This window comes from Aplysia californica, unplaced genomic scaffold (genome assembly GCF_000002075.1).
Source record: "Aplysia californica isolate F4 #8 unplaced genomic scaffold, AplCal3.0 scaffold00287, whole genome shotgun sequence".
NCBI lineage: Eukaryota > Metazoa > Mollusca > Gastropoda > Aplysiida > Aplysiidae > Aplysia > Aplysia californica.
In genome coordinates, this window is record NW_004797557.1 from 741,161 (window position 1) to 753,391 (window position 12,231).

The 12,231-nt window shown below is 44.2% G+C and overlaps 1 protein-coding gene across 1 annotated transcript in view; it reads right to left on the reverse strand.

The window, feature by feature from the left end:
* LOC101852331 overlaps positions 1–11,129 on the reverse strand; it is a 13,720-nt gene extending 2,591 nt beyond the window's left edge. Inside the window, exons 1-7 of the mRNA XM_013084370.2 lie at positions 10,846–11,129; positions 9,922–10,031; positions 4,164–4,292; positions 3,193–3,431; positions 2,560–2,723; positions 2,152–2,354; positions 1,365–1,573 (exon numbers count right to left, since the gene is read on the reverse strand). Coding sequence (XP_012939824.2) covers positions 1,365–1,573; positions 2,152–2,354; positions 2,560–2,723; positions 3,193–3,431; positions 4,164–4,292; positions 9,922–10,031; positions 10,846–10,975 — 1,184 coding nt within the window. The 5' untranslated portion in view covers positions 10,976–11,129. The remainder of the gene's footprint in view (positions 1–1,364; positions 1,574–2,151; positions 2,355–2,559; positions 2,724–3,192; positions 3,432–4,163; positions 4,293–9,921; positions 10,032–10,845) is intronic.
* Positions 11,130–12,231: the final 1,102 nt, after the last annotated feature.

Consider the following 12,231-nt stretch of genomic DNA (forward strand, 5'->3'; position numbering starts at 1 on the left):
ACATTTTGGAGAGAGCAACGGAGCATCAATGGACATGTCCGGAGTGCAGGGATGTTGATTCCTGAAAGAAGAAGAAGAAGAAGAAGAAGAATCCCTGACTGGGCATTCTTGAACTCCGGCTGTTTTGTGGAGTTTTCAAGGCTCTCAGCCATTTGGCTCCGCCCTATCGGAGACCGACGTTAAATTCGGAGGTCCTGTCACTTAAATAACCTAATAGTATTGATAGGGGTGTTAAAACCCATACACCAACCTACTTCCTCCCTCCCTCCCTCACTCCCTCCCTCAATCACTCACTCACTCACGCATTCTCTATCTCTCTCATTGCAGGGTTTCTACTGACTCACCAGCTGATGGCCCCACACACCCATGCTGGGTTCTGAACTGGGACCGGCTGCTGAGGCTCTGTTCTCTCGTTCCGCGTGAATGCTGTCATTGGCCTTACTCTGAGCAGCGACTGTGGCATGGCAACGAGAACGTGAAAGCATCAATGAATTTATTTTTGCCTCCTTTCAAATTTGAAAAGAGCTCGCAATATATTCTGCATGCCACTTCTATTTTCTGCTCCCTCGAATGGGATATGCCCACCATTAGAAGGTTTTTGAAGCCTAAACTTGTGTCGTGACGTCATTAAAAGTAAGAATCTATTGATAGATCGAAGTCTAGAAAGCGAGTATCTCATTTTGACCTCCAACCCCACTCCTAATTTATCAACGATGCAACAAGAGTATGCAGGATGCAATATCCTCCTAACATATTAACTCTTTCTGTGCCAAAAGAGGAGGAATCACTGCCTTTCGTTGCACTATAAGGCAATATGAGCTGACAAAAGAAGACACTGTCGTCTATACTGTAGCAGTTAGGGGTGCATATTGAAATATTTTTGAAGATGTGGGTGTTTTTTTTTCGCCCCCAGAAAAATAATTTAAATCATTTAGGAGGAGGGCTTTGACCCTGCCTTCAGGCCCAGCCTGGGCTGAGAGGGATACAGCCAGGCAGAAAGACCGAGATAAAAATTCTACCCAACCCGGGAATAGAACTTGGTTCTCCTGCGTGTGACGGCCAATCACCAAACCGCTGCATCACAGACGCCGATGTGTGTGTGCGTGTGTGTGTGTGTGTGTGTGTGTGTGTGTGTGTGTGTGTGTGTGTGAGTGTGTGCATGTGTTTGCATAAATTGTGTGTGTCCATGCAAGCGCTCTTGCATTTGTAGTGTAATAGCGCCTATGAAATGGCAGCTTGCACTGTATGCTTTCTAAAGGCTATCTATCAATAACATCACGTAAACACATAAAATACTTGTTTCAACGACCTTATTAAATAATAATAATATTAGACCCAGAACGGAACACACAGGGTTCACCCACCCGCCCAGATCATCGAAGCCCGCGTTCTCGAGTTTCCCACAGAGGTCGGCCAGGGCGTCAGACACACCCATCACGTTCTGCAGCAACTTCTTAATGAGTGGCTGGTCTCTCTCCCGGTCGTCCCGGGCCCGACTGCTCCCTTTCTCCATCTGCTGCAGGAGGCTGCACAGCGAGGTGCAGTACCCGGACAGCTGCCGTTTCCGCATCGCCTGCGGGAGAAATAGACGAACACATTATTGCTGGGTGTTTGTATCGGCCTCTTCCCTCCACATCTATGAAAGTAAACATGGATGCATTGATTTGTGGACGTTTGTTTGAATCACAGGGAAGCACACGCATGCTGCTCGTCTAGAGTTATTGAAAAACAAGCAATTATGATGGATGCGACGTTGCTCAGGCCCTAACCGTAATTTCGTTGATGTACAATATTTCTTTATGGGAAGATCTGTATTTTCTTTCTTAATTCTAGATAGAAAAAATTTTCATTCTTCACAAAGCAAATCAAAACATTTATGGCTTCGAAACAGTTCCTCTAATTCTTGTACAACATAAAACTGCCAGTTAGTGAAAGAAACGACTTCGATTTTCAAAAGGGAGCACTGAATAACGTTTTCAAAACCAACACGTTTTCACTTCAGACTTGGCCATGTTTTCACTAAAATCTGTTTGTCATACAGACATGCTTCCAACATCAAAACGAAGACGTTTACATCCATCTTCACATAGACGGTGCTATAAGAGTCATACTGCAGTCTACTATGGTATTATCACGCACTGATCATCTCACCTTTATGTCATTTTCAGCTGTTTCGTTTGCTTTTGCTTGCATCAAACCAGGATGATTGTTCAGTTTACTCCGGAGGACCGCAAGTTGGCGTTTCTTGTCCTCCAGCTCGCTCTCAAGCTGGTCTCCCTTTGCGTTAGCCTTGACGGATTCTTTCTGCACAGTGTCTATGATGGCTAGGCTGCTAGAGATCACCGAAGACTGCTCTAGAAACGAAGAAACGATGTGAAGGGGCGCTTTAAATTACAGTGGAATGGTTGAGGGTTCCATCATCATCATCATCATCATCATCATCATCATCATCATCATCATCATCATCAGCATCATATAGTACAAGAAAAAAAGTACATGTATATAGATTGTTTTTCGTTTCGAAAACGGTCATTGGGTTTCTAATAAAAGTTATGATACCTTCTGCGGTCAGTTTCCTGAAGTACGCAGATTCTAATTTGGTCTTGACCTCTTGAAGAAGACCAGAAGGGCCTTGTTGTCGTTTCTTCTCCTGCTCCTTCCGCAGGTTGGACATCGTTTTCTCTCTGTCCAGTTTGCCTTTGGTCAAATCCCCTTCCAAGTTCCTGGAGTTGGAATTAAGGGTGACGGCTTCATGATGCTCATGACTTTGTGTTGTTGTTTATCACAAAGAAGGATTGTGGTCTCATATTTGATAAGGTTTCATTTATTGTATATTGATTTTGTTGATGGTTTTTATCACATGGCCTCAACCTCCACCCACCCCACCCCAAAAAGGAAGAACATCCCCACAAAACCAATTTTCAAGGTATTACACAGTCTAGGCATATTCACATGACGGTGTAAACAGTGTTAAAACTAACTTGTATTCTTTAGGTTTTTCATAAATATGCAAGGACATTGAATAAAACAACAATAACAACAGAAATTGGTCTGCTCCATATTCTCGGAAATTTTTAAAGAACACAATTTGTATCCAGATCTCTGCTGAAGATCATGCGGCAAATTTCATTTTAAAAAGGAGAAAGAGACTTTTTAAAAAGATGATCAGATTTCAAAAGCCCAAGTACTTACTTGATCATGTCATTGGCCTTCTCCATCCGGTTTTCCAAATCCACCCACTGCTGGAATCGGTTGATACTACCATTTATCCGGTTGTGGAATTCCGGATCTCCAATTTCGTCTTCGAGCTGTTCCGCTGTTACTGAAGGTCTGCGCGCTTCCTGCTGTCCAGTGGTGACCAGCCCGTCTTTTATCTCGCCCAGCACTTCGTCACGCTCCAGCCCTAGCTCACGCTCAAATTCTTGCAGTCTCTGAGTGGGAAAAGAGCTATTATAACGTGACAGTTTGTGGCTGAAAATGTGGGTTGGGGTTAGGGCACGGACAAAAACGTCACAACGAATGTGTGTGTGTGTGTGTGTGTGTGTGTGTGTGTGTGTGTGTGTGTGTGTGTGTGTGTGTGTGTGTGTGTGTGTGTGTGTGTGTGTGCCCGCGCACGCCCGCGCGCGTGCTCGATGGGCACACGCGCACATGCGTACGTGTATGTTTTGAGAGGAAGAGTGAAAGAGAGAGAGAGAGAGAGAGAGAGAGAGAGAGAGAGAGAGAGAGAGAGAGAGAGAGAGAGTAGAAGAAGAAGAAGAAGAAGAAAAAGAAGAAGAAGAAGAAGAAGAAGAAGAAGAAGAAGAAGAAGAAGAAGAAGAAGAAGAAGAAGAAGAAGAAGAAGAAGAAGAAGAAGAAGAAGAAGAAGAAGAAGAAGAAGAAGAAGAAGAAGAAGAAGAAGAAGAAGAAGCAGCATAATAATAATATTTAATTAAAATGATCTCAAGCAAACGATAACAAAGTAAAGAAAAAACAACAACAAAAAACAAACCAACAAATTGAAAGAATTGAACCTTACCCCCCCCCCAAGATAAAAGCAACGAAAAAAACTTCCAAAACAAAACAAAGCAACAAAAACAACAAAAACAACAATAATAATACACAAACATGTTTTAAAAACCCATAAAATCGAAATAAAACCCCAAACTGACGGGTATCTGTCTGACCTTGAAATGGTTGATAAACCCCAGCAGCACCGCCCTGGTAGCCGCGTCCTCCAGTTTTCTGACCTCCCCTTCCAGAACAGGCACCAGCTTCGTCATCTCCTCGTCCACGTACTTTTTCTTCTTCTTAGACTGCTCCGATGACATTTTTATTTATTCGCTTAAAAAAAATTATTTAGATCTACGCATTTTTTTCTTCCCATCTTTCTTTCTTTCTTTCCATCTTTCTTTCTTTCCACCTTTCTTCCTTTCTTTCTTTCTTTCCGTCTTTCTTTCTTTCTATTTCCCTTTTTTTCTTTCTTTCCTTTTTTGTTGTATTAATTTGTAAAAATATTTTTATTATTAAATATACATGTATATACATATGGAGAGAAAAAGAGAGAAAGAAAGAAAGAAAGAGAAAGAGAGGGGGAGAGGGAGAGAAAGAGAGAAAAAGAAAGAGGGGGAGTGGGGGACAGACTAAGAGACAGACAGACTGACTGACTGACTGACTGACAGACAGACAGACAGACAGACAGACAGACAGACAGACAAATTAACAGAAAAAGAGACCGAGAGGCTATGAGAAAAAAAGAAGAAAAAGAGGACACCGGGAAGGGTTAGTGAGAAGGGTAGAATGGTCAAATGAACCCTGGTTGGAATCGTTTACAAATGACACCCCCCCCCCCCCATGTCCTCTTCTGCCATCTTTCCCAAGACACCCCCCCCCCCCCCCTAGTTGACGTCAACCAAAATGTAGATGTCCATTTAGATAGCACCTGTACAGGATGCATTTTATATTTACACCTTTTGGTCTTTATGGTAAATTTTTTTAAAAGAACTATTGTTTATTTAAGAATACAACAAAGAAATGCCTGAAAGAAATGCCTGAACTGTCAAATTAACTAATTAACATCTTTAACCAGTCAAAATAATTAAAACAAATAGATTGGATATCACCACTTGGAAAATAAACAAAGCAAAAAGATTGGAGTATCACCTCAGCTAGGAACAAATATCAAATAATTCTTTTCTTCTTTCCCCCAACCTTTGAGAGCATCATGGTTGACGTCAACTTTGTCAGGACCTCCTACCCCCTCCCCATGTCAACTTTTGTCATTTTTTGTCAACTTTACACTGCCCCCCCCCCTCCCCTTTAAACCCTTTGAGCTTACGGCCTTTGTGAATGGTCCCTTAGGGACAAAACAAAGAGGAAAGAAAAAACCTTTGGTTCTATCACCATCGCCAATTCTGGCACTGGAAGGCCTTCAGAGATTCTGAACGCTCCATTAGCTCAGGTGGTATGATCTCAGTTGCAGAGCGGATAGCCCTGATTTGAATCCCTGAGGTGACGAGGGCTGCTGCCCAGGGGCAGAACACGTTAAGGATTATGGGCAGTGAGCACACCTGCTGCTCCCCCGCTCTCCTCCAGGTCCCACTAGATTTATCTAGTGGTAGTGGCGTGCATCTCGAGCTGTTAGTTCACTTTGATCTGGCAAACCTCTATACTGCTCAAGACCGTTGTGTGTGAACGATAAGCCACATCCTTCCCGAGGTGTCACCTGCTAACCTAAACCATGCGGTTCAGGAACAGAACACAACGGATCTAGAGGAGCAATACCTCGATAAAAAACACCAGTCCTGCGGCTCACCGTCTGCCAAAGGGACGTAAGACTGTGGGTCAATCAGCCTTACAAATCCTAATCTTACGTGCTAATGGGATGAATGGCTACAGGACTCAGTAGTCGCTAACGTGTGCGTCTGGTAAGCGAGAGGGACGCGCAAGGCGTATGGACTCTGTAAAGACATCCCCTGTCCCTTACCTGGTATAGGGCTCTGCCAGGGTGACAGTTTTCTTCCCTACCTTAGAAAAACCAAACATGAGTAATAAAAAAATTTAAAATCTAAAAGGGAAACGGCGCAGGAGCGACGGAGAACGTGCTCCTTTGGCGACGCTTTTTCCAGAATCGTTGCTGAGGACTGAGGGGATGAGAGGAAGGAGGAGAGGAAGGAGCGGAGGAGCCAGAAAAAGAAGGGCGAGGAAAAGGAGGAATCAGGGAAAAACAGACAGGCTCAAAATGAAAAACGTCTGCATTGGCTATTGGAATTGCCGCAGTGGTAGGAAAAGAGGAAGAGAGCTGGAAAAGCTCGCCTATGACTTTGACCTCTTTTTTCTGCAGGAGACCAATGCTAAAACCTTGTCATGTCCTGGGTACACGTCGTACATCAACCCAATGAGCCGGGCTCATCATGGACTGGCCACATTTGTTAGAAATGGTATTCAGCACCGTATAAGAGACGTCTCTGCTTGGGACAAGGAGGACAGGGAGCTACAAGCACTCGAGCTAACGATCTGCAACAGGTCATGGGTCATTGTCAATCTCTATGCCGGAGGTGGAAAACTTGTTAAGGAAGATGACTGGGAGTTTCTCCATGAGCTGTGCGATCTTAGAGATGTTGTCCTGATCGTTGGGGACTTTAATGCCAGAAGCTTGGCCTGGGGCAATGTCAACGAAAATGGTCAGGGAAAGGCTTTGCTCAACATTTCCACCATGACAAGACTATCTCAAAGAACTGGTGAACAGGACTCCAATATAGATCTGGCCCTGATCAAAACAGGTGGCGAAACTTTTACACAATGGAGTGCACTGGCAGATCACGGTAGCGACCATCTGCCATGCTCAGTTCTTATATCAAAGGGTGGAAAGACAGTGAGACAAAAGGTCAAGAGGGTGTTTAAGTACAAACCAGACACCTCGGTCTTGGGAGGCCTGAGAAAGAAGGCCTGGAACAGAAAACCCTCAAGATCTAACGTTACGCAGCCACCATGGTGGAGCAATGAAATCGATTGTCTGTGGAAAGAGAAGAGGAATGTTGTTAAGGACTGGCAAAGAAAGAGGAAGAACCCCATTGGCACTGAGGAAGGAAGGGAGGCAGCTAAAGAGAAGATGAGGCAAGCCCGAGATAAGTTTAAAGCTGAAGCACATCTAGCCAAAACAGCAAAGTGGAAAGAGTTTGTAAAAAACATTGCAGCTGAGAAGGCACTCTCAACGTTCTGGAAACTGCGAAAGAAGATGTGTGAACAGGGTCACTCAAAAACCACCGTAAATGTGAAGGACGAGTCAGGAAAGACACTCCAAACTGATGAGGAGAAAGGTAGGGCTTTCTTGGACCGATTCATTCATCAAACACACCAGGGAAATATTGACCCAAGAAAGGAAGTTGAAAGAGCTGTTTCTAGAGTGCTGACACCAGTAATGTATGCAAACTACGAGGATGTGATATCTACAGAAGAGATTTCCAGAACAATAAAACATGCCAAGGACAGTGCTGGAGGGCCAGATGGTGTAAGATATTGCCACATGAAAGAGGCAGATGATGAGATGATTGAAGGAATAACAAAAGACTTCAACAAAATCATTGGCACTGGTGAAATCCCCAAAGAATGGTTGCACAGCTGGTTGATACCAATCCCCAAACCAGAAAAAGACCACTCGGCTCTTGGTGGTTACAGGATGATAGCCATGCAGAACACCTATGGGAAAATTTGGGAAAAGATAGTTGCCGGACGAATATTGGCACACTTGGAGAGGAAGTCCCTGTTGCCAAATGAGTTTGGCAGCTATAGACCCCATCGAGAAACCTCAGTGAATGCGGCTGTCATGGCGTACGACATCTATGAAGGCTTTCAGCAGCGGAAGGAAACAGTTGTGACGGCACTTGACCTTGGGGATGCTTACAACCGAGTCAGCTATAAACGTTTGATCGACCGCCTCCTTGAATTTGATGTGAACATATGGCTGGTGAGATGGGTAGCAGTAGCCCTGGTGGAGAGAAAAATGGCCCTGAAACAGGGTGAATGGACTTCAGATCCGGTATCAATTGCCCCAGGACTGCCCCAAGGATCCCCCCTCTCTCCTGTGCTTTTCAGTGTGTACACTGCACAGGTAACGATGCATCAGAAAGAATCTGGACGTGTCCTGAGCTTTGCGGATGACATAATGACATACGAGCACGGAGATTACAGACTTCAGATGGCAAGGAACATGGAGAAAAGACTTCACTCAGTTGTAAAATGGTGCGACCAAAATGAAGCAGTTATCAACCCTTCAAAGGCGCAGGTACTTTGGTGTTCCCTCGACAACAGGATTGTCCAAGACATAACTCCACCAATCACTTGCAACTATGAGATTATCGACAGACAGTCAGAGCTGAAGTATCTGGGAATCGTCTTCGACAGGTCGTTGTCCTTCAACAAGCATGTGAATCATGTGGTAACAAAGGCCAAATGAGGTGTTGGTGCAATCAAGACCATGGCGGCCGCTCTGATTCCGCAAAGAGGGCTCTTCCTGATGTTGCAGCTGGTCGTCCTGTCTGTCATTGGTTACGGATTGGGCTGTCTCACGCTGTCCGACACACAGATCGCAAAGCTGAATCGAGTGCAGAATGAGGCAATGAGAGCAGTGCTGGGCTGCACTAAGGACACTCCAATATTGTGCATGCGCTACTTGCTAGGTTTAAGTGGCATCAGAGTATGCCATAGGATAGCTCAGGCAAAGATGTATCTCAGTGTAATGGGCAAGAAGGATCATCCACTTCACAAAGCACTTCATGGCAACAGGAGAGGCAGAATCAAGAGAGGAAAATCTTGGATGGCGGAAGCAGAGGATTCCCTGAGAACAATCTGTGTACATGAGAGCCTACCACTAGGCGAAGAATGGGAACAGGTGGCCGGAGAATACAGGGACCTCACCAAGGTCAAAAAAAGCATGGGCAGAGACAGAAGAAATGTTGTGGCTGCCATCAACGAGAGCAATATCAACGAGATTGTTGACACAAACTCAAAAGCAGGGGATCCTATAATTTATACAGATGGTTCAGTGAAAAGAGATAGTCAGAGAAGTGGATGGGGAATTGTTGCATTCGCCAACAATAAAATCATACACAGTGCATCTGGAGCCTGCAGCAGGGCTACATCAAGTACGCGTATGGAAATGGAAGCCATCACGAAAGCACTTGATTGGATGACCCAAGATCGCCCCCACACAACCCATGCTGTTCTTATCACTGATTCCATGTGTACCCTCAGAAGGATCGATGGATTCAAGCTATTGAACCAACGCCTATACGATCGCTCACATGGAATTTCTGCCCTGGCCATGCAGGTGTTAGAGGAAATGAAAGAGCCGACAGATTGGCTGGTGAGGCCACCTTAGTTGACAATACGGTTCAACCAGATAGGGTCGAGATCCTGAAATGTCTCTCTCGCCAGCTGATTGAGGAGGAGGATAGGGAGGCAGAGGCCAGTACTGCCGTGGAGAGGATGATGCTTTTGGGAATAAAAAAAGGAAGCGGAAAATCTGGCATCCTTGCAGGAAAGAACAGAAGAACGTTTAACCAGATGTGCACTGGCACAATCAGTAGAAGGACCGTCGGCAACATTTTGGAGAGAGCAACGGAGCATCAATGGACATGTCCGGAGTGCAGGGATGTTGATTCCTGAAACAAGAACAAGAACAAGAACAAGAATCCCTGACTGGGCATTCTTGAACTCCGGCTGTTTTGTGGAGTTTTCAAGGCTCTCAGCCATTTGGCTCAACCCTATCGGAGACCGACGTTAAATTCGGAGGTCCTGTCACTTAAATAACCTAATAGTATTGATAGGGGTGTTAAAACCCATACACCAACCTACTTCCTCCCTCCCTCCCTCACTCCCTCCCTCAATCACTCACTCACTCACGCATTCTCTATCTCTCTCATTGCAGGGTTTCTACTGACTCACCAGCTGATGGCCCCACACACCCATGCTGGGTTCTGAACTGGGACCGGCTGCTGAGGCTCTGTTCTCTCGTTCCGCGTGAATGCTGTCATTGGCCTTACTCTGAGCAGCGACTGTGGCATGGCAACGAGAACGTGAAAGCATCAATGAATTTATTTTTGCCTCCTTTCAAATTTGAAAAGAGCTCTCAATATATGCTGCATGCCACTTCTATTTTCTGCTCCCTCGAATGGGATATGCCCACCATTAGAAGGTTTTTGAAGCCTAAACTTGTGTCGTGACGTCATTAAAAGTAAGAATCTATTGATAGATCGAAGTCTAGAAAGCGAGTATCTCATTTTGACCTCCAACCCCACTCCTAATTTATCAACGATGCAACAAGAGTATGCAGGATGCAATATCCTCCTAACATATTAACTCTTTCTGTGCCAAAAGAGGAGGAATCACTGCCTTTCGTTGCACTATAAGGCAATATGAGCTGACAAAAGAAGACACTGTCGTCTATACTGTAGCAGTTAGGGGTGCATATTGAAATATTTTTGAAGATGTGGGTGTTTTTTTTTCGCCCCCAGAAAAATAATTTAAATCATTTAGGAGGAGGGCTTTGACCCTGCCTTCAGGCCCAGCCTGGGCTGAGAGGGATACAGCCAGGCAGAAAGACCGAGATAAAAATTCTACCCAACCCGGGAATAGAACATGGGTCTGCTGCGTGTGACGGCCAATCACCAAACCGCTGCATCACAGACGCCGATGTGCGTTTGTGTTTGTATGTGTGTGTGTGTGTGTGTGTGTGTGTGTGTGTGTGTGTGTGTGTGTGTGTGTGTGTGTTTTCATCTGAGTGTATACGTTTGTACGTTTTCATATGTACTTTTACGTCTATGCGAGTATAGGACCACTCTCTCGTAGTAGGTGTCTCCCTCAACTCACTGGAGTTTATTTCCTCCTTGTACTGTAGCGATTCCCACAGGTCACGAACTCTCTCTGCCACAGCGTCGATGGTATCTAACACGTAGGTGGTCCTTTCTAGTCCCTGATCTCTCATATTATTGTGCTCCATGCTTGGTCTGGCACAAAGACGGGTTTACGTAGGGTTTTTCTTTGTTCATAATATTAAGCTGGTGAAGTGAAGATAACAACATCTGTTAATGAGTATTTTCATCAGAAAATGCTAACCTTCTCTTGATGTTGAAAAGTGGCTACTGTAATTACATTAATCAAATGGCGAAGCTGTTTACTTTATGCGAAACTTTCATCAGATAAGTCACATACATGACTAAGTTCTTGAATAATTCATCCACACAAAGTGTGATTAAAAATGTACTTTTTTGGTCCATATTTTTCTGACTGCAGTCTTGATGTGCTCTATCTGACCATATTTACAGGGCTAAATTAACTCTCAGCAACCGAAAGGTTATTCCACGTTTATACACACCAAATTTTGTCAACCAATTTGTAAGCATTCTGAACGTTCCTATAACTCTGTTACTATTTAATCTTTTTGCATAAGATAACACCACGCTGAGTAAAAATGCATAGTCTTGGCATTACACACACAGTTTTATAATGAGCAAGTTGAATTTGATGGGTTTCGTATATTTTTGTTATGGTTGTTTATAACAATGTCAATTTGTGCGCCATCTGAAATGGTCTGCCGTCAACTAATGGTTTAAAACAGTTGAATGTTCTATACTAAAATGATCACTGCAGGTGGCCTTTTCTTTGTTCGTCCTACTCAACTTTATCAAGGCAACCTTTGAATTAGTGTGTGATCCTAAAAACGTGCATACGAGTATTTACTGAGGACATATCCGGGATAAAGGGGAAAACAACTCCCTACTAGAATAATCGGTTTGATGAAGTTCACAGCTTCACAGTTAACATAACTCTACTGTCTCCAGTAAGACGTGGCCCTTGGAACGTCTAGTCTCTAGATTTTTACATCTCGCCTGTAAAAGAACTGTGGACGTGGCTGTTTCAGCATTACACTAAAATGTCCACGGACAGCAGTTTCTATAAGATGATGTCCTTCCGTTTAAATGCCTAAAAATACTGGTCAAAAGGTACCAAAATTAAAGCTTCAAGCTGTCCATAAAATCTAAAAAATATCCATGTTTACCTTCCGGAGAAGCCATCAAAGGAACTCCCGATTTTATACTTCCCATTTTTGAACTTCCGTTCTATTCCTCGTCGTAGGCTACTATTTTTCCCTGCGCGGTAAATTATGAAGACTCCAGTAAATGAACAGAGAATAGAAATTGTACTCCCCCCTCCTCCTCTGTCTCTCTCCCTCCCTCCCTCCCTCCCTCCCTCCCT